Genomic DNA, 21,845 nt, shown 5'->3' on the forward strand with positions numbered 1-21,845 from the left:
AAGTTATTTGTTGAACTAACAATCCCTAGTGATGGCTCTCATTTTTAATTTTATAACCTAGTTCTACCACATTTATACTCTGTATATTCTTTTATTATTGTACACTTCCTAGAGGTCTGATTAGACGGTATAAAAAGTAAACAAACAGAGCTGGATGCAGGTGGGTGCTGCCCTCCAGGAAGCAATGGGGGCTGGATCCAGGTGGATGCAGCCCTCCTGGAAACAAACACCCTGCTCTATCCTCCTTTGCTTAATCCCACCCCCCACAGGTGAACTGTAGGTCATGGGGCCAGGACAGGGCAAAGAACCAGACTGTGGCTTACCCCATACCAAAAGCAGCAGTGGCTGCCAAAGGAAAATTACACTCTGGTCTTAAGGAAGTACAGTACTTAAAGATCCAGAGGATCCTGTTTTTACCCAGGCCCCTCCCTCTGTAATTTTCCAGCTGAACACTGTACAAATGCACCTTTTTGTCTGTTATAACTAGATTGTAAGCTCTTTCGAGCAGGGGCTGTCTCTTCCATGTTTGGTGTACAGCGCTGCTTAAGCCTGGTAGCGATATAGAAATGATAAGCAGTAATAGTAGTAGTAAACAGGATCTAGTGAACACAGCGGGCAATTAGCGCGTCATGTCTCCAGTGACGTCACAAAGCAAAAGCGCCAACGACCCGGGAAGAAGAGTGACGAAATCATCCATCTAGGTAGGGGAGGGGTAAGTAAAAAGGAAAACGAAGCGTACAAAGCGAAGCTGTTATATACAGAAGTCCTTTCACAAGCTTCTGCTACTTCTGGAATATCCTATAATTCATTCCGTTACAGTGAACGGTTCTCTATTTTCCCACTTCCTCTTTTTCTCGTTTCAAGTCTGAGTTTTTTTGTTTTATTTTTACAAATCCATTCAATCAGCAGCCCTTCTTACACACTGCCGGGGAGGTCGTGGGCATGGGTGGGACGACTGGCTGTCGTTGCCAATCAGTGGTGCTCTCGCATACGCCAAACTACTGAGGTGGAGCACTGCAAGCAGGTGCGCGCACGCGCTCGCTCCTAGAGGGAAGAAAAAGAGGGGAGCGGAAGGCGGGCGCGAGCAGACGATGCGGCTTCCTAGCAGACCAGTGAGTTGAGACCAAGCAGGTCCCCTCCAGCGCGCGCGCGCGGTGGAGGTGCGGCGTTGCCGGGTGACCGCCTACGCTGCCCCCTTCTCCTGACGGTGCTGCTGGAGTCGACGTCCCTGTGGAGGAAGCTGTGGCTTCTGTTGCTGGAGATCAAGTCACGGTCTCCTGCAACCCTCCCTTCCTCAAAGGGGAAGTTATACCTTGGGGAAAGGAGGACTAGGGGGGGGGGGAGCTTGGCTCTAATTTTGGAGGGTGGGGAAGGGTCCCAGTTACTGTACACCCCCCCCAAAAAAAGCAACCTTAGCAGTAAAATAATATTAATATAAAGCCCTTCCCTTCCCAAGAGTCACTGCAGAACGGTCGCCTAATGCCTCACTTCCCGCAAACGTGCAGTTTTCTCTTCATCTACTGCTGAGTACTGCAAGTTATAATTCTGGTACCCAATTTGCCGGCTCCTTCTCATGGGAAAGTGCCCGGTCCCTCCAGGATGTTGCTGTTCAGGAGGCTGCTGCGAGTTTCCAACCGCTCCATCTTCGCCTTCATTTTCTTCTTCTGCCTCTCCTCGTCCTGCTTGTACTTCATTTACGTTGCTCCCGGCATAGGTAAGCGTGAGCTACCTTTCTACAGAGCTTTGGACCTAGTGTTCTGCATTTCCTCTTTGAGGCGTATGTGTTTTTTTTTGGTGCTGTGCGTTTTCCTGTATCGAAGAACACTCAAAGTTATTGGGAAATATTAAAAATCAACCATAATCTTTACTATGTTCTCCCAGATTCTTAGAGGTACATAAGTCTTTCCATAAGTGAGAACTCCCCCCCCCCCACACACCTTGTCGCCCATTTCTTGACTGACGCTTTTAGGGTAGAGCTGAGAGTGAAAGGAGTCTTGAGTCGCTTATATTGGTTTGCTTCTGCACCTTAATGTATTTGCTTTGGTTTATGCTGTTTTTTAATTAGCCCAATATGTTATTGACTAAACATACTGTTTCAGATCTTGTTTGAACAGTGTGCATACAAACGCCCTTACAATAAGCAAACTAACACACACATGGAAAAGAAAGGATTGTATTAAATTCCTAGAACAAAATACCTGTAGTCCAGAAATCTTACCTTATTGGTGACGTTTAAGCTGTTATGCTAGTATTTTCTTTTTTTAAAATAGCTTTGGAATCATGACGATATATTTTATATCACCTTTCTTTGGTACAAGCAAAGCAGTTTACATATATACAGGCATTATCCCAGGACAAGCAGGCAGCCTATTCTCACATATGGGTGACGTCACCGACTGAGCCCGGATGCGGAAGCCTCACAAGCAGACTTGCTTGAAGGAACCAAGAGTTTCGAGTCGACCGCACCGCGCATGCGCGAGTGCTTCCCGCCCAGCGTAGGGCACGTCTTCTCAGTTCTCAGTTTTCCGCGGAGCCGAGAAGTCCGTCTTTGGCTCTCTGCATTTAACTTTGTTACTTCATGCCTTCTCTGAACTGCGGTTTGTATTTTTTTCTTCACGAATCACTGTTCTTACTTTATTTCTTTTATTTCTAGTTTAAAAAAAAATTTAATTCTTCCGTCCGTCTGCCGGGGCAGGCCGCTTGGCCACAGCCCAAGGGCTTCGATCTTGCGGCGGCTATTTTTCCTTCTATGTCATGGGCTTCAAGAAGTGTAGCCAGTGCCAGCGTGCGATTTTCCTTACAGACCCACACCGTCGGTGCCTCAAGTGCCTTGGGCCGAAACATCAACCGAAGTCATGCGAGTGCTGTGCTAGTCTTCAACCTCGAGCCATTAAACGTCATCATCTTTTGGTGGAGAAGCTGTTCGGCATGGATTCTTCCTCCGATCCCTCGACATTGAAGGCGCCCTCGGCCTCACCTTCGACTGAGACTCCTCCCGCTTCTACTGCTTCCACCTCGAGCCTCATCAGACCTTTGTCGTTTGCAGTGGCTCTCTCTTCGACAACATCTGCTGTATCTTCCCCTGTTTCCTCAGGTCAGATAGCTCAGCAGAAAGTTCCAGCGGTAGTGCTTAAAGTGCCTAAGCCTTCCAAGTTGAAGCACATTTACACTGCCTCGGTGGAACCTCCAGCCACAGCAGGTGGTCCGGTTTCAGACGCGGATCCATCCTTGCCAGCTTCCTTCCAAACCATGTTGGAGAAGCAATTCATTCAGTTCCTTACTAATATGTGACCGAAGCTGCTTCCTCTCATCCAGCCTGGGCATTCAGCAGACTCCTGTGAGGTCAAGCCGCTTCCTTTGCTTCAGTCTGAGCTTACACACTCTTTGCAGGGAGCAGAGTCTCTGCGAGTGTCTGGTCTGGCATCCAAGCACGTGAAGCAAGGAGCAGAATCTTTGCAAGTGCCTTGGCAGGAATCCTCGCACTCTATACAAGGAGCAGAGTCTTTGGGAGTGCATCAAGGTTCCTCCACCAAGCCTCCGGAGCTTCAATCTACAGCCTCCAGTCCTATCCATTCTTTGGTAGCATCGGCTGCTGTCTCCGAGGCGAAGTCTCCTTGATATTCGAGATCTGCTTCCAAGCACCGTTCTCACCGATGATCGAGGCCTTCATCGAGACATACTTGCAGGCATAGTTTTTCTTCTAAAGAACGACCCTCTTCAACAAAGCCTCGCTCTACTCCTACTTCGACTAGACCGCCGACTCCTCGTTCGAGGTCTCCACTTCCGAACCTTGAGGATCCAGCGGTTTCGATTGCTTTGTCCAAGTCTCCATATTCTTTTGATGGCTTTTTTCCTGCCGAAGCTTCATCTTCGACCCAGGCTGCCTCGACGTCCTCGAGTCCTTCTCGAGGCAAAGCATTGGCGGATCAGCTATCTTTCTCATCTTTTCTTCGTCAGATGGCTGTTGACTCGGATCTTCAATTAGATGCTGGTTCCAAATACTTTGGTCGATGCCTGGAGACACCTTATACCATACCGGCTGTTCCAGGAAAATTGGACTCTAGGTATAAAACTGTACATCGCAAAGGGTTTGACAACTCACAGTTATCTCATCAGTCCCTGCTTGTCGAGTCCTCCTTGAAGAGGTCCCATCCTTCCAAGGTTTATGCCACCGTTCCTCCTAGAAGGGAAGGGAAAACTATGGACAAATGTGGACGTCGCATCTATCAAAATGCCATGATGTTCTCTAAAATCCTCAATTATAATTTTCATTTTATTACTTATTTTGAGTTCCTCATTTCTCTATTACCAAAATTCATGACTTATTTGGATACTGAAAAGCACTTTGAATTTCAAGAAATCCTTGCTTCTTTATCTCAACTCAGATTACATCTCCTCCAGTCATCTTATGATGCCTTCAAGTTATCTGCCCGGGCAGCTGCTTGCCCTGTAGCTATGCGTTGCCTTGCCTGGCTTCGTACCATTGACATGGACCCTAATCTTCAAGATTGATTAGCTAATATTCCTTGTGCGGACAATGACCTCTTTGATGAATCTATCGAGGCAGCCATCAAGAAATTGTCTGAACATGAAAAATCCTTTGCTTCTATTGTCAGACCTAAGCCAAAGCCAGCTCCTGCTAAACCTACACGCCCTGCTCCTATCTATCAACGGCATTTTGCTCCGAGGACGGCTCCTTACACTCGCCCTCCTCTTAAAAAACAGCCTCAGAAGCAACAAATACCTCAACCTTCTGCTGCACCTAAGCCTACTCAGCCTTTTTGACTGTTTAAAATAGAGCATAACCTCCACTATTCTGACTCTGTCTTCTTTTCCCCTTAACGGAGGTCGTCTCCATCATTTTTATCACCGATGGATGACTATTACATCCGACCTCTGGGTGCTCACCATCATCAGGGAAGGATACTCTCTTCATTTCACTCAAGTTCCTCCAAAGCTTCCTCCAAGAGAGTATCCTTCCAATCCTTCCCAGACCGCCCTTCTTCAGGAAGCTCAAGCTCTGCTTCGTCTCCATGCCATCGAACCAGTTCCTTTGGATCAGAAGAAAAGGGGGTTTTACTCCCGTTACTTTCTTGTTCCGAAGAAGACGGGCGATCTGTGGCTCATTCTGGATCTCAGGGCTCTCAAAAATTTCTGGTCAAAGAAAAGTTTCGAATGTTGTCCCTGGCATCCTTTTATCCTCTTCTTGAGCAGAACGACTGGTTATGCTCTCTGGAGCTCAAGGAGGCCTACACTTATATCCCCATTCATCTGGCCTCCCATCAATATCTCAATCTGCATTATCAATAGAGTGCTGCCCTTCGGCCTCGCTTCATTTCCCAGGGTGTTCACCAAGTGCCTGGTAGTGGTAGCAGCAGCTCTGAGGAACCATGGTCTTCAGGTATTTCCCTACCTCGACGACTGGCTCATCAAAGATTCAACATCTCAAGAGGTTCTTGTAGCGACCCAACGGACTACCTGGTTCCTATAAAGTTTGGGATTCGAAATCAACTTTCCAAAATCCCAACTTCAGCCTTCACAGAATCTCCAATTCATTGGAGCTGTAATGGACACTGTCCAACTCGGAGCATTCCTCCCACAACAACGTCTGGAAGCTCTTCGTCAACTCTGTCATACAGTGTCTTCCCGCTCTTCCATCTCAGTAAGACACATGATAGTACTCCTAGGTCACATGGCATCCACAGTACATGTGACTCCTTTTGCCAGACTTCACCTCAGAATTCCTCAGTGGACCCTGGCATTTCAGTGGATGCAGGTTTGCGATCCACTTTCTTAACACATAACAATCATTCCTTCATTGAAGCAGTCTCTCCGTTGGTGGATGCTCTCTTCCAATCTTTCCAGAGGCTTGCTTTTTCAAACGTCCCCCCATCAGAAGGTCCTCACGACAGATTCTTACAGAGTCAAAACAATGCAAGAAAAATCAGAACCTTGGTCCAACCCCTGCAGCATTCCCCAAGGATCACCCCTATCACCTACTCTATTTAATATATACATAGTTTCCCTCAGCTACCACCTGGATAATCTTGGCATAATTTCATACAGCTATGCAGATGACATCACTATTCTTCTACCCTTCAACCAGCCAGAATCCTTCATAGCAAACACAATACACAGAACCCTTGAATCAGTGGCTATATGAATGACAGAGCACAAATTAAAACTTAATCCTGACAAAACAAATTTAATTCTACTTGAAAATGATAAAACTCCAACGTTAACTAATCTTGTAATAAATTCATTTTCATACCTAATACAACCTACTTTAAAATTGCTTGGAATCACGATTGACAGAAGCTGTAATATGCAACCCCAAATTAACAAAATAATAAAGATATCATTCATGACCATGAGAAATCGGAGAAAAATCCGATCATTCTTCGAAAAGAAGCAATTCCTACTATTGGTACAATCTCTAATCCTTGGGATGCTGGACTGCTGCACAAAAGGGAGAAAGAAAATCCAACGTAGTCTGCAGTAAACAACAGCAACCAGAAAACAACGGACTATGTTGGATTTTCTTTCTCCCTTTTGTGAACGTTGTTTTCTGGTTGCTGTTGTTTACTGCAGACTACGTTGGATTTTCTTTCTCCCATCTGGACTACTGCAACATACTTTACCTACCATGTCCCGTGACCATGATGAAGCAATTGCAGACAGTGCAGAATACAGCCCTGAGGCTTGTCTATTCACTAAAAAAAATATGACCATATCACAGAGGCATACCATGACTCGCATTGGCTTCCAATAGAAGCGAGAGTGAACTTCAAATTCTACTGCTTACTTTACAAGGCTATCAACGGAGAAAGCCCAACTTACTGGAATAACAGACTAAATCAATCCTCCTCAATCAGACACAGAAGAACACATTCACTATTCTATTACCCACCATCCAAAAATGTCAAACGAAAAAAGCTTTATGACAACCTAATAGCCTCCAAAGCAACTAAGTTGGACAAACAACTCTCCACTTTGTTATCTTCATCCACAGATTACAAAACCTTCAAGAAAGAAATTAAAACCATACTCTTCAAAAAACACGTTAAACCTATCCAGCACAATAATCCTAACCCAACATCCAACACTCTATAAACCCTTAGTACTCTCTAATTTTCTAGTTACCAAACATTTTCTAAAATCCATAATTCTCCCTTAAAATTATCTCATCGTAATTCTTGTTTTAGTTTGGATGTAATCCGCCTTGAACCGCAAGGTAATGGCGGAATAGAAATCACTAATGTAATGTAATGTAATTCTTCGACCTACGCTTGGGGCGCTCATCTCGATGGTCTCCGTACTCAAGGCCTCTGGACCAGTACGGATCGTCAGTGTCATATCAATCTATTGGAACTCAGAGCGATCCTCAAAGCTCTCAACGCTTTTCAACATCTTCTTCACGACCAAGTAGTCCTCATTCGGATGGACAACCAAGTCGCCATGTATTATGTCAACAAACAGGGAGGGACGGGATCTGCCTCCCTTTGTCAAGAAGCTCTGAAGTTTTGGGACTGGGCAATCCGCCACAACACCTTCCTCAAAGCTATCTACATTCAAGGGGTGAAGAATTGCTTGGTGGACAACTTGAGTCATCTTCTGCAACCTCATGAATGGACACTCCATTCCTCGCCTCTTCATCACATTTTTTCACAGTGGGGAACATCTCAGATAGAGCTCTTTGCAGCTTCCCACAACTACAAACTACCTCAGTTCTGCTCCAGGATATACTCTCCTCATCGCCTCGAGGCAGATGCTTTTCTTCTGGAATTGGCAAATCTCTTCCTATATGCATTCCCTCCATTTCCTCTCATTCTCAAGACTCTGGTCAAGTTGAAGAACGATCATGCCACCATGATTCTGATTGCTCCTCGGTGGCCGAGACAACCTTGGTACTCCCTTCTGTAGGGGTGTTTCCTTATTTGCACCTGAAGGTTAGGCCTTTCTGACATCATCAAGCCTGAACCATTATTTGCAAGAAATCATTCCAGCTTGAACCTAGCAAGAAGAGAAAGAAGAATACATCTTTTCTGTTTCTGCCTGATGCATTCTGGGTATGTACCAGAATTGTATTCTAGTCAAGGACATCCATCTATGCCTTCATGCTTAGCCTGTGTGAATCTTGGGGGAGGAATTGCTCCTGTGTTTCTTATCTAATGAAGGCACCTCTGTCTCCCAGATTGTACGAGACTCTATACAGAAAGGCTATTCATCTAAGTTCTGTTTCTGGATTGGTCCGGAGAAGTCATCTGACGAGATCCAAGTGAAATGTGCTAATTATAATTTAGTCTGTGTTAGGATGTGGGTGAACTCGCATCTTATCAGAGGTGTTTTCCATGCACTTCTTTTATAATAATTAAGACCTGAAAAGTTACCTCTTGTGATTAGCTCTCTTCCAGGGAGTGAAAGAACAGGACTTTTATCCAGACCTGGTTTTCATATAACATAAAGGAAACCTTTGCTGCCAACATAAGTTACAGCTTCTCCAGTGGCTGATGAACTCTTGTTCCGGTACCAAAAAAATTCTTATCTTCAGTGCTGAGTAGAAGACGTCTTCCCTTTCACCTGATTTTGTGCCAAGGCCTAATTGGATGGTGAGAATATGGAATTCTATTATCTTATCAGATGGGGTTAGATAAATGAATCCTATTGTGGTTCAGGATAAGGAGAAGTGAAGCTACTCTTGGTGATAACCTGTAATAGTTTCTGCTAATCAGGAATTATTATAAGGAATTATTTAGAGTGTAAGAATTAGTTTACTTATTTATCTAGCTAGTGTGTTGTAATAATTATGTACTGAGTTTCATATATGTAATCGGATATTTTGTGAACAATAATTAGTTATTGCTGCTGGCTTTTGAATTATATTTTTCTATTTTCATAATAAAAGTATTTCTCATTAGCCTGGGTCTGGTGTCGTGTAAGTAGGCAAAGAAAGCTGAACCTAGAGGAGATATTATGGTCTTCCCTAGAAACTAACATATTTGTTTATGTAACTGATTAGTGGACCATAAATCTTTCTACACTTCTACTTCAACTCAGCAGCAGGGAGCTATATCTTCTACGAGTTTTTCCTTCTCTGCTTACACAGAGTCAAGGATCTCTGCTTCATCTACACCTGACAGATTGGTACCTCTCAACATAACCCCTCTTCAGTTTTCTCAATCTGTAAGAGACGTTTTAGAAGCTTATAGGAAGCCTACCACTAGACAATGCTATCACCAAAAATGGACTAGATTTTCTACATGGTGTTTTTCTCATCATAAGGAGCCTCAGCATTCCTCCTTATCTTCTGTTTTGGATTACCTTTTGCACATATCCAATTCTGGCCTCAAGTCTACATCGATCCGAGTCCATCTCGGTGCAATTGCGGCTTTCCATCAGCCTATTGAAGGGAAACCCCTCTCTGCTCATCTGGTGGTTTCCAGATTCATGAAAGGACTTTTCTATGTCAAACCTCCTCTCAAACCGCCTCTTGTAGTTTGGGACCTCAATGTTGTCCTTGCTCAACTGATGAAGCCTCCATTTGAACCAATTGACAAGCGTCATCTGAAGTATCTCACTTGAAAAGTGGTGTTTCTCATTGCCTTTACTTCTGCTCGACGAGTCAGTGAGCTGCAAGCTTTAGTTGCTGATTCACCTTTCACGGTGTTCCATCATGACAAGGTGGTTCTTCGTACTCATCCTAAATTCCTCCCTAAAGTGGTATCGGAATTTCATCTCAACCAATCCATTGTTCTTCCAGTATTCTTTCCGAAGCCTCATTCTCATCCTGGAGAAGTAGCTCTTCATACTCTGGACTGTAAACATGCTTTGGCCTTCTATTTGGAATGCACCAAACCACACAGAACTGCTCCTCAACTTTTTGTCTCCTTCGATCCAAATAAGTTGGGACATCCTATTCTAAGCGTACCATCTCCAACTGGATGGCTGCTTGTATTTCATTCTGCTATTCCCAGGCTGGATTACCCCTACACAATAGAGTCACAGCCCATAAAGTTAGAGCAATGGCAGCTTCAGTAGCTTTCCTCAGATCTACTCCTATTGAGGAAATTTGCAAGACTGCTTACTTGGTCCTCGGTTCATACCTTCATTTCTCAATATTGTCTGGATACCTTCTCCAGACGGGATGGACAATTTGGCCAAACAGTATTAAAAAGTTTATTCTCCTAAATTGCCAACACTCCCACCATCCCATTCTGGTTAGCTTGGAGGTCACCCATATATGAGAATAGGCTGCCTATTTGTCCTGGGATAAAGCACAGTTACTTACCGTAACAGGTGTTATCCAGGGACAGCAGGCAGCTATTTTCACAACCCACCCACCTCCCCTGGTTGGCTTCTCTGCTAGCTATCTGAACTGAGGAGACGCGTCCTATGCTGGGCGGGAAGGCACTCGCGCATGCGCGGTGTGGTCGACTCGAAACTTCTAGTTTCTTCAAGCAAGTCTGCTTGTGAGGCTTCCACATCCCGGCTCCGTTGGTGACGTCACCCATATGTGAGAATAGCTGCCTGCTGTCCCTGAATAACACCTGTTACGGTAAGTAACTGTGCTTTTTCTCTGTCCCTAATAGGCTCACAATTTTAATAAAGACCAACACGCATTGTTTATCATTATGTTACTAGATAGATTGTCTGCTCGCCTGAACAGATAGGGACAAATGCTTTCATACCTGAATGTAAACCGCTTAGAAACCTTGAGAGCTCGCCTGGACAGATAGGGACAAATGCTTGCATACCTGAATGTAAACCGCTTAGAAACCTTGATAAGTGGTATATAAACAAAAATAATAATAGTTTCTTAGTTAAGTCATAATCTTTAGTAATGATGGAGTGTTCTTTTATTGAGCTGCTGCTGCTACTACTACTTATCATTTCTATAGTGCTGCTAGATACACACAGTGCTGAACCTTAAAACATTCAAGAGACTGCCCACCTCAGTAGAGGTCAACGGGCAAACAGGACCAGTAGGGAGTTTATCAGGCAGGCATAGGCACTTTACACGCGAGTGGGATTAGGAGTTAAAAGCAACCTTGAAGTGTGCTTTTAGCTTGGATTTGAATACTGCTAGGGATGGAACTTAACATAATGACTTGGGCAGTTTTGTTCTAGACGTGGTGCAGCAAGAGAGAAGGAACTTAGGGGAAGATTCTCTGTTTGTGGTAAAAATCCAATGGGTCGCTATCGTGGCTATTGTAACGATTTCAAAAAGACAAGTCATTCTTTAAAAATCTCACATACAAATGAGGTTCGTGGAGGATCACTAAATTTGCATGTGCTGATCGCTGGTAAGAATGATCAGCAAATGCGCAGAATAAATCCATAAATTAAAATAATTAAAAAGACCCCCAAATTGAAGATGCCCACTCCCTCCTGCTGCCTCTTTTGAGCAACCCACACAACACGCCCCCCCCCCCCCACTCAAGCAAACCCTTCAAAACACATAAACCTTCCCCTGGAAGCAGGAGGGATGTTCACTCCCTCCTACTGCCGCTGTCAAGCAACCCTCCTAACACACGCACCTCCCCCTGCAGCAAGAGGGATGCCCACTCCCTCCAGCAACAGCCCTCATGCCTCCGAACCCCTGCTCCCTCCCTACCTTGTTCACAAACGCCATTCAGTGGAATGCTTACTCCTTCCTGCCAGCAGACCCACCTCTTCAAAATGGCAGACCTTCGTCTCCCTGGTGCATCTTGGGATGTGCCAGGGAGGGGCCTAAGGCTCTGATTGGCCCAGATGTCTAAGGCCCCTCCCATAGGAGGGGCCTTAAGCAATCTGGGCCAGTCAGATCCTTAAGCCCCTCGGGAGGGGAAGGCCCACCATTTTGAAGAGGTGGGCCTGCTGGCCAGAGGGAGTAGACATCCCTCTGGCTGGCCTTCATGAACAAGCTGTGGGGGCGGGGGGGGGGGTCACCGGGAGTACTGCAGCGGGAGGAAGTGGGAATCCCTTCTGCTGCTGGGAGTGGGCTTTGCTTGGTGGTGGAAGAGAGTGGGCACATAAGACATGCCTATAATACAAATACTCAAGAAGTGTGCTTTTGTTCACACCTCCCCCCCAAAAAAAACCCCTAACCACTATAAATTGTGTGAATCTTGTAATTTGTATTCTTTTTTTCATGAGCCACAGTCAAAATGCACCCCAGAGATGTGCTTTTCATAGTGCTGGCACAGTCACAGATTTTTGGTCTCCAAAAGCTGACGCCGTGTTTGGAGAATCACTCGGCGATGATGAAGAATCACTCGGAATGCTCATTTAAATATTGATGAGGCCATTTGCATGGCAGAATTGTAGACTGTTGGAAAGCTTGGAAAAGACCATAGTAAGCTGTTTTGATAATCCGTTGCTAAAATGCATGCACGCTAAACCGGTTGAAGCAAGTTTATCCCAGGACAAGCAGGCAGCATATTCTCACATGTGGGTGACGTCATCCACGGAGCCCGGATGCGGACAGCTTCGCAAACAGACTTGCTTGTAGAACTTCTGAAAGTTCACGACTGCCGCACTACACATGTGCGAGTGCTTTTCTGCCCAGTGTAGGGCGTGTCTATTCTCAGTTCTCAGTTTTCCGCAGAGCCGAGAAGTCCTATTTCGACGCTTTGCGCTAGACTTAGTTCTACTTCGTTCTTTCTCTCACCACGGCTCGTGTTTTATTTCTTTACAGGGTCACTGTGTATTTCTTGCACATTTCATTAAAAAAAAAAGACTTTATTTTTTCTTTCAGTCACGGCAGGACTGCCTCGCAACCTCAGCCAGCGGGTTTCGACTTAGCTGTGGCTATCTTCCTTTATATGTCCCGGCCAGTCACAGGCATCAAGAAGTGTAACCGTTGCAAGCGCGCAATCTCCCTCACTGACCCACATCAGTAGTGTATTCAGTGTTTGGGACCTGACCATCGTCCGGAGTCATGTGTTTGCTGTGCTATCTTTCAACCTCGTGCCCGAGTTCAGGTGGAAAAACTCTTCGGAGATATGGATTCACTTGCCCTGGTCTCGACCTCCACCTCGAATCCAGTCAAGTTTACAGGAGTTCCGCCTTCTGCCTCAACCTTGGCTTCAACTTTAATCAAGCCATCCAGTAGTTATCAAGATACCCAAGAAGCATGTCTCCAAGTTGAAGAATCAAGTGAATTCAGAAGGAAATCAAAGCAATAAAGTGCACTAATTCAGTGGAGTAGCAAAAACAGGACAGTTGTATTGATAACTTGTTATGGGATATCAGAATGACCTTTCAAGCATTGTAACTTGTCAGGTCTGTCAATCCTCATCCATCCCTTGTTATCTTAGTTTTTTTATTTTTTCATTATTTCATTTTATCATTAAATATAAGTGTAAATATTTTAAATGTTTTTAAATAACTTAGCTTTTAAATAGTGTTAATTCATGCTTCTAGCACATATCCAACGCATTGAACAAATGCTCCCCAATTGCCAACGCGTTTCGCCACTCTTTGTCAAGGCTGGGGATACTGGCTGGGGATATCTTTAGCGGGCCATCAGCATAGTAGACAGCGATGTAAATCTATTCAGTATCCTCAGCCTTGACAAAGAGTGGCGAAACGCGTTGGCAATTGGGGAGTGTTCACCAAGTGCCTAGTTGTAGTGGCAGCAGCTCTGCGGAACCATGACCTCCAGCTGTTCCCGTACCTGGACGACTGGCTTATCAAGGATTCAACATCTCAAGGGGTTATTGTAGCGATCCAACGGACTATGTGGTTCCTACAAAGCTTGGGATTCAAAATTAATTTTCCCAAATCCCAGCTACAGCCCTCTCAAACTTTGCAGTTCATTGGAGCTGTTCTAAACACACAAATTGGACTTTATTATCGACCCCCGGGACAGACCGAGGAAACAGACAATGAAATGATGGAGGAAATTACTCAGAGAAGTAAATCGGGAAATACAACGATCATGGGGGACTTCAACTTTCTGGGGATCAACTGGAAATTGGCAACGTCAAACTGCGGCAGGGAGTTAAAATTCCTTGAAATGTTAGGTGATTGCTTCCTTGAACAAATGGTAAGAGATTCAACAAGAGGAAATGCAATCCTGGACTTGGTCATAAATGGCATTGCTGGAAGGGCAACAGATGTAGAAGTTACGGTCCCTCTAGGGACAAGTGATCACAATATGATCAATTTTACTATTGGCATCGGAAAGGGGAAACCAATCAAGACTAAAACCACGACCTTCAACTGCAAAAAAGGAAATTATGACAGCATGAGAACTATGGTTAGAAAACGGATAAAGAAGGGCATAGCAGACATCCAAACAGTTGAACAAGCATGGTCTCTACTGAAAAACACCATCACAGAAGCACAGAATCTACACATTCCGAGGATATCCAAAGGAAGGCGTAAAAAGAAAAATGGTGAACCAGCTTGGTTATCCAAAGAGGTAAAAGACGCAGTGAGGGAGAAGAGGAACTCGTTTAAAAAATGGAAACGAGAAAAAACGATGGAAGACGGGAACTGTCACAAAATCGACCAAAAAAAGTGTCATAAAGTGGTAAGAGACGCCAAAAAAGTCTATGAGGAGAAGATAGCGCAGGAAGACAAAAACTTCAAGCCCTTTTTTAGATATATAAAGGGAAAGAAACCAGCAAGAGAGGCGATAGGCCCTCTCGACGATCATGGAAAGAAAGGGTCAATTAAAGAGGACAAACAGGTAGCCGACAGGTTAAATTCATTCTTTGCCTCAGTCTTCACAAAGGAGGACACTTCAATAATGCCAGACACAGGGAAGATATTCACCGGGGCCACAGAGGAAAGCCTAACAACAGTGAAGGTGACGTTGGACATAATTTACTTCCAGATTGACAAACTAAAAAGCGACAAATCCCCTGGACCGGATGGAATTCACCCGAGAGTATTAAAGGAACTTAAGGAGGAAATTGGCGAACTATTACAAACAGTGGCTAACATGTCAATTAGAACTGGACAAATACCAGAAGACTGGAGGTTAGCAAATGTCATCCCAATTTTCAAAAAAGGATCAAGAGGGGATCCAGGAAACTACCGACCTGTGAGCCTCACATCGGTTCCAGGGAAAATAATTGAAACACTAATCAAAGAGAACATTGTACAACACTTGGAAGACCACAATCTAATAAGGGATAGTCAACACGGCTTCAGGAAAGGGAAATCATGTTTGACAAATTTACTATAATTCTTTGAGAAAGTGAACAAACAAATGGATAGTGGAGAACCAGTGGATATAATTTACTTGGACTTTCAGAAAGCGTTTGACAAAGTCCCTCATGCAAGACTTATGAAGAAACTACTAAGCCATGGAATAGGAGGAGAAGTACACAGATGGATCAGCAAATGGCTTGAAAACAGAAGGCAGCGGGTTAGCATAAATGGGAAATTCTCGGATTGGGAGAAAGTGACTAGCGGCGTGCCCCAGGGCTCGGTTCTTGGGCCTATCTTGTTCAATATTTTTATAAACGACCTGGAAGAGGAAACAACATGCAATATAATAAAGTTTGCAGATGATACAAAACTATGTCAGGCGGTTGGCTCTCAAAGGGACTGCGAGGACCTCCAGAAGGATCTGAACATGCTGGAAACGTGGGCGATAAAGTGGCAGGTGAACTTTAACATAAACAAATGCAAGGTGATGCATCTAGGAAAGAAAAACAAGGAACATGAGTACAGGATGTTGGGGGTGAAGTTAGCAAAAAGCGAACAGGAAAGGGATTTGGGGGTACTGATTGACAGTACCCTAAAACCATCGGCAGAATGTGCGGCAGCGGCGAAGAAAGTGAACAGGATGTTGGGCATAATTAAGAAGGGGATTATGAGTAGAACGGAAGAGGTCATAATGCCACTTTATAGAACAATGGTCCGACCGCACTTAGAATACTGTGTCCAACACTGGTCTCCATACCTTAAAAAGGACATAACTCTGCTGGAAAAAGTGCAGAGACGAGCCACGAAACTTATCAAAGGAATGGAAAATTTGACCTACAAAGATCGACTCAGGAAGCTGGGGCTGTTTACTCTTGAGAAGAGAAGACTGAGAGGGGATTTGATAGAGACTTTTAAAATATTAAAAGGATTTGATAAAATAGACCAAAAAGAAGCATTACTGAAATATTCTGATGTGACACAGACAAGAGGACATAGACTGAAACTGAGTGGCAGTAGGTTTAAGACAAATGTCAGGAAATTCTGTTTCACACAGTGGGTGCTTTGAATGCACTCCCGGAGGAGGTTGTGGAGGAGACTACTGTTCTGGGATTCAAACGCAAGTTGGATGCACACCTTCTTGCATATCATATTGAGGGATATGGTAAATCCGGGTCTCCAAAAAGGAGTACCTAAATGGGCTGCCGCGTGTGCGGATCGCCGGACTAGATGTACCTCGGTCTGATCCGGTGAGGGCGTTTCTTATGTTCTTATGTTCCTCTGACTCTGAGAATTCCTTCCTCAACAACGTCAGCTCTCATTCATTTCTGACACAAAGTGTCTTCCTTACTACAATTTCATCAAGCCACATGATGGTTCTCTTAGGTCACATGGCTTCTACAGTTCATGTGACTCCTTTTGCCAGACTTCACTTCAGAACTCCTCAGTGGACCCTGGCATCTCAGTGGGCGCAGGCTTATGACCCACTCTCTCAACACATCAGAGTGACTCCTTCGTTGAGACATTCTCTCTACTGGTGGACGGTCTTTTCCAATCTCTCCAGAGGTTTACTGTTCCAAACACCTTCTCCTCAGAAGGTCCTCATGACAGATTCTTCGACCTATGCTTGGGGAGCTCATCTTGATGGTCTTCGTACTCAAGGCTATTGGTCCAGCACGGATCGTCAGTGTCACATCAATCTGTTGGAACTCGGAGCGATTTTCAATGCTCTCAAAGCTTTTCAACATCATTTTCACGACCAGGTAGTCCTCATTCAGACGGACAACCAAGTCACTATGTACTATGTCACCAAGCAGGGAGGAACAGGATCTCTCCCTCTGCCAGGAAGCTCTACAGGTGTGGGATTGGGCAATCCTTCAAAACACCTTCCTCAAGGAGAGAAAAACTGTTTGGCGGACAAATTGAGTCGTCTTCTACAACCTCCCGAATGGACACTCAATTCCTTGCCTCTTCATCACATTTTTTTTCAGTGGAGGGGGGACTCCTCAGATAGATCTTTTCGTGTCCCCCCACACCAAGCTGCTTCAGTTCTGCTCCAGGATATACTCTCCTCACTGACTGGAGGCAGATGCTTTTCTACTGGAATGGACGAATCGGTTTTTCTATGCATTCCCTCCATTCCCTCTCATTCTCAAGACACTGTCAAACTCAAACAGGAACATGCCACCATGATTCTGGTAGCGCCTAAGTGGCCCAAACAACCATGGTACTCAACTCAGCAGCAGGAAGCCACTGCTTCTACCAGTTTTTCCCTCTCTGGTTACAAAGAGTCAGGGGTCTCTACTTAATCCCAACTTGCAGTCTCTACACCTGACAGCTTGGTACCACTCAACTTAACTGCCTCGCTACAGTTTTCTCAATCTGTACAAGATTTTTTAGAGGCTTCTAGACAATGCTACAATCAGACAATGCTACAATCAGAAATGGACTAGATTTTCTGCTTGGTGCACCATTCATCACATGGAGCCTCAATTTACCTCCTTGTATTGGATTACCTGTTCCATTTGTCTCAATCATGCCTCAAATCCACATCCATTCGAGTCCATCTCAGTGCAATTGCTGCTTACCTCAGCCTATCGAAGGGAAACCCCTCTCTGCTCATCCTGTGGTTTCCAGATTTATGAAAGGACTTTTCAATGTCAAACCACCTCTCAAACCTCCTCCAGTGGTTTGGGATCTCAATGTTATTCTTTCTCAATTGATGAAGCCTCCTTTTGAACCAGTGGATTCGGCTCATCTTAAATATCTCACTTGGAAAGTGGTTTTTCTCATTGCTCTCACGTCTGCCCGCAGGGTTAGCGAGCTACAAGCTTTAGTTGCAGACCCACCTTTCACAATATTCTGTCATGACAAGATGGTCCTCCATACTCATCTTAAATTCTTACCTAAAGTAGTTTCAGAATTTCATCTCAATCAATCCATTGTACTTCCAGTGTTTTTTCCAAAGCCTCATTCTCACCCTGGAGAAAAAGCTCTTCATACTCTGGACTGTAAGCTTGCTTTGGCTTTCTACTTGCAACGCACTCAAACACATAGATCAGCACCTCAGCTTTGTCTCCTTCAATCCTAACAAGTTGGGACTTTCGATTTCCAAGTGCACCATCTCCAACTGGTTAGCTGTTTGCATTTCTTTCTGCTATGCTCAGGCTGGACTGCATCTACAGAGTCGAGTCACAGCCCACAAAGTTAGAGCCATGGAGGTATCAGTAATTTTCCTCAGATCTACTCCTATTGAGGAAATCTGCAAATCTGCCACTTAGTCCTCGGTTCATACATTCACTTCTCATTATTGTCTGGATATTTTTTCCAGACGGGATGGCCATTTTAGCCAGGCAGTTTTAAAAAAATGTATTCTCCTAAGTTGCCAACACTCCCACCATCCCATTTTGGTTAGCTTGGAGGTCACCCATATGTGAGAATATGCTGCCTACTTGTCCTGGGATAAAGTTTTTTCTCCCAAATCGCATTATATCGAATGTTCTACCCCATTAGTTACCCCAGTATCCTGGTCTGATCATTATTTCATATCCGCTAATCTATCCTTCCCTAATTTAATAACACATAAAACTCAAACCGAATTCAAGCTAATCTCATACCGTGATCTCGCCAGCTTAGAAGATACTGATATCTTACCTTTCTTTGATGCATCCTCTATCAATGCTTCGTCTAACTCTATAAAAGACCAACTCTCATGCTGGAACTCTTCTCTACAACTACTTTTAGACAGTAAAGCACCAATAATTTTTAAATCCATAGCGCCACGAAAATTGTCTAATCCATGGTACACGGCCGAACTACATCTTCTAAAAAAACAACTTCGAGCTCTTGAAAGAAAATGGCATCATACTAAATCCCAAATAAATCTTCAAAATTTTAAAGAAAAGGCAGCCATATATAAAACTAAAATCAATCAGGCAAAAAACAAATTTTACTCAGAAAAAATTCATAAGGCAAGAAACTCTGCTACCTTATTCAACATTTTAAAATCTATTACATCACACAATACAAGAAATACTACAACCCAGATATCTCTTTTTGAAAGCACAAGATATTGCCGATGCATTTAATCTGAAAATCAATAACATCCGAAATACATTTCTTCCTAACACAATTAACAGTCCTTCAAGAAAACATCTCAGAGAGCACCTTCCAACAGCTAAATGCTCAAACTTCAGACTTCCTACTCTTAATGATATCAAAGCACTTTTTTCTCAAATAAATTTAAAGAGTTCTGGCTCCGAAATCTTTCATCCATTCTATATAAAAAAAAATTTTTCATCTACTCGGCCGCTTCATTCACACAATTATCTCAAAAAGCCTACATACTGCTTCAGTTCCTGCTCTTTGGAAAACCTCCACTATCATTCCACTACTTAAAGACCATAAAATCAGTAAAAATGACCCTTCTAACTACCGTCCAATTGCAAATATCCCCTTCTTAGCTAAATTGACTGAAAAATTGATATTCAACCAGGTTTCCGACTTCATTGAATCAACCAATGTTATGCATCCCAATCAAACAGATTTTTGCAAACATCATAATACGGAACATTCGTTGATCGGCTTAACGAATAATATTCATTATTTCCTGGACCATCATAAATCTGTTGCTCTTTTTTCCTTAGATATGTCCGCTGCATTTGATACAATCGACCATGATCTCCTTCTTAATCGACTAGAATCAATTGGCATTTGTGACCAAGTTCTTAATTGGTTCACATCATATCTCACTAATCGCACTTCTTGCGTTAAATTTAATAATGAATACTCCAATGCATACTCAACGTCTTTTGGGATTCCTCAAGGATCTATTTTATCACCCCTCTTGTTTAACATCTTTCTCTTACCACTATTGAATCTTTGCCAGTCTGTTGGCTTTACTGTTTTCTCGTACGCAGATGATATTCAATTGATTCATCCTCTTAACCCTGAAAATCATGAAGACATTACTTCACTAAATAAAAAACTTGAATTAGTTCAAAACTGGCTCAACAAAAATAAATTATCGTTAAACATAAATAAAACAAAGGCAATGATTTTTACCTGGAAAAAAGATATCGGTCTGAAGTCGCCATTTATCCTTAACAATACCCCAATAGAAATCGTTCCCAAATTAAAAATCTTAGGAGTTATAATCGACAACAAATTAGAATTCAAAGACCATATCAATAATATAATTAAAATATGCTTCTATAAATTACGCTTGATACGATCTATTGCCAAATTTCTTGAGCCCAAATCGCGTAATATTTTGATTCATTCACTAGTAATAGCTAAAATGGATTATTGTAATTCTTTACTGCTTAACATTACTCAAAAAGAAAAACGACGTCTGCAAATTATCAAAAATACCGCTATCAAATTGATTTATAACGCCAGGAAATATGATCACGTTACACCATTATTTATTGACGCTCACTGGCTCCCTATTAGCCATCGCATATGGTTTAAGGTTATGTTGCTTATATTTAAAACTTTGGCTTACAACGAACCCCAGTTTATATCAAAAATGCTAATTCCCCACAGCTCTGTGCGTGCACTCAGATCATCTTTTCAAAATCTACTAGTTGTTCCTTCTCTAAAAATAATAGCACACGAAGATCAGACATGTTTTCTGTAATCGGTCCCCAATGGTGGAACTCTTTGCCTCAACATATCAAAAACGAAAAAGATATCTATTCTTTTAAAAAATCCTTGAAAACACACCTTTTTAAAGATGCTTTTAACATTTAAACTTTTTTTGATTTTATGATATTTCTTTTTTTTAATTAACTACCCTGTTTCCTTTTGTTTTTTCCCTTATTTGTCTTTCTCGATATAACAGATGTACCTTTTTACCCTCCTCCCCTTCCAACTAATGTCTGTCTTGTCTTAATCTCAATGTTTATTTATTTTGTATTTATTTTAATTCTATCTTATTTTATAATTATGTACATCGCTTTGTAATCAGATTTAGCGATTCATCAAATATTTAATAAACCTTGAAACTTTGAACCTTGACAAGCAGGCAGCATATTCTCCACATGTGGGTGACGTCATCCATGGAGGCCCGAAGCGGACAGCCTCACAAGCAGACTTGCTTGTAGAACTTTTAGAAAGATTGAGTGCTGCACCGCACATGCGCGAGTGCCTTCCCGTTGAACGTAAGTCACGCGTCTCCTCTGAGGTACCTCAGTTGTCGTTTTTCCTCAGAGCTAAGAGGCACCTGTTTCTAAGCTCTGCCCCAAATTCGAGTTGTGCTTTCTTGCACCACAGATTTTTTCTTTCTTTTGTTTCTAAATTGCTGTGTGTTGCGCTTTCAAAAAAAAAAAAAAAAGAACTTTACTTTTTTTTCTTTCTTCCATTGCTCGTCTGGCGGGGCTTGGCCTTAGGGCCTGCTGCCAGCTCTCGATTGGCTGTGACCGTATTTTTTGTCTATGTCCTGGCCTGTTACGGGATTTAAAAGGTGTAGCCAGTGCAACAGGGCGATTTCACTCACCGACCCACACCGTTGGTGTATCAAGTGTTTAGGACCCGAACATTATCCTGAATCGTGCCCACGCTGTGCTACCCTTCAAAAAAAGAGCTTTCCGGAGATGTTGTGTCTAGATTCAGCAGCTCTTTGGAATGGAGCCCTCTACTGAAAAGGTCTTGACCTCGTCCGCGGCCTCATTGGTCAAGCTCTTGACCTCCAGTAAGTCGCC

At 43.4% G+C, this 21,845-nt stretch overlaps 1 protein-coding gene across 6 annotated transcripts in view; it reads left to right on the plus strand.

Annotated features, from left to right (window-relative positions):
• Window positions 1–605: 605 nt before the first annotated feature.
• Window positions 606–21,845, plus strand: part of B4GALT6 (beta-1,4-galactosyltransferase 6) — a 313,677-nt gene continuing 292,437 nt past the window's right edge. For 2 of the 6 annotated variants that reach the window (XM_033929539.1, XM_033929540.1), the window contains exon 1: window positions 1,126–1,714. In XM_033929539.1, coding sequence (XP_033785430.1) covers window positions 1,600–1,714 — 115 coding nt within the window. In that variant the 5' untranslated portion in view covers window positions 1,126–1,599. The other 4 variants (XM_033929542.1, XM_033929543.1, XM_033929541.1 and 1 more) reach the window with 4 other exon arrangements.

Source organism: Geotrypetes seraphini, chromosome 2 (assembly GCF_902459505.1).
Source record: "Geotrypetes seraphini chromosome 2, aGeoSer1.1, whole genome shotgun sequence".
NCBI lineage: Eukaryota > Metazoa > Chordata > Amphibia > Gymnophiona > Dermophiidae > Geotrypetes > Geotrypetes seraphini.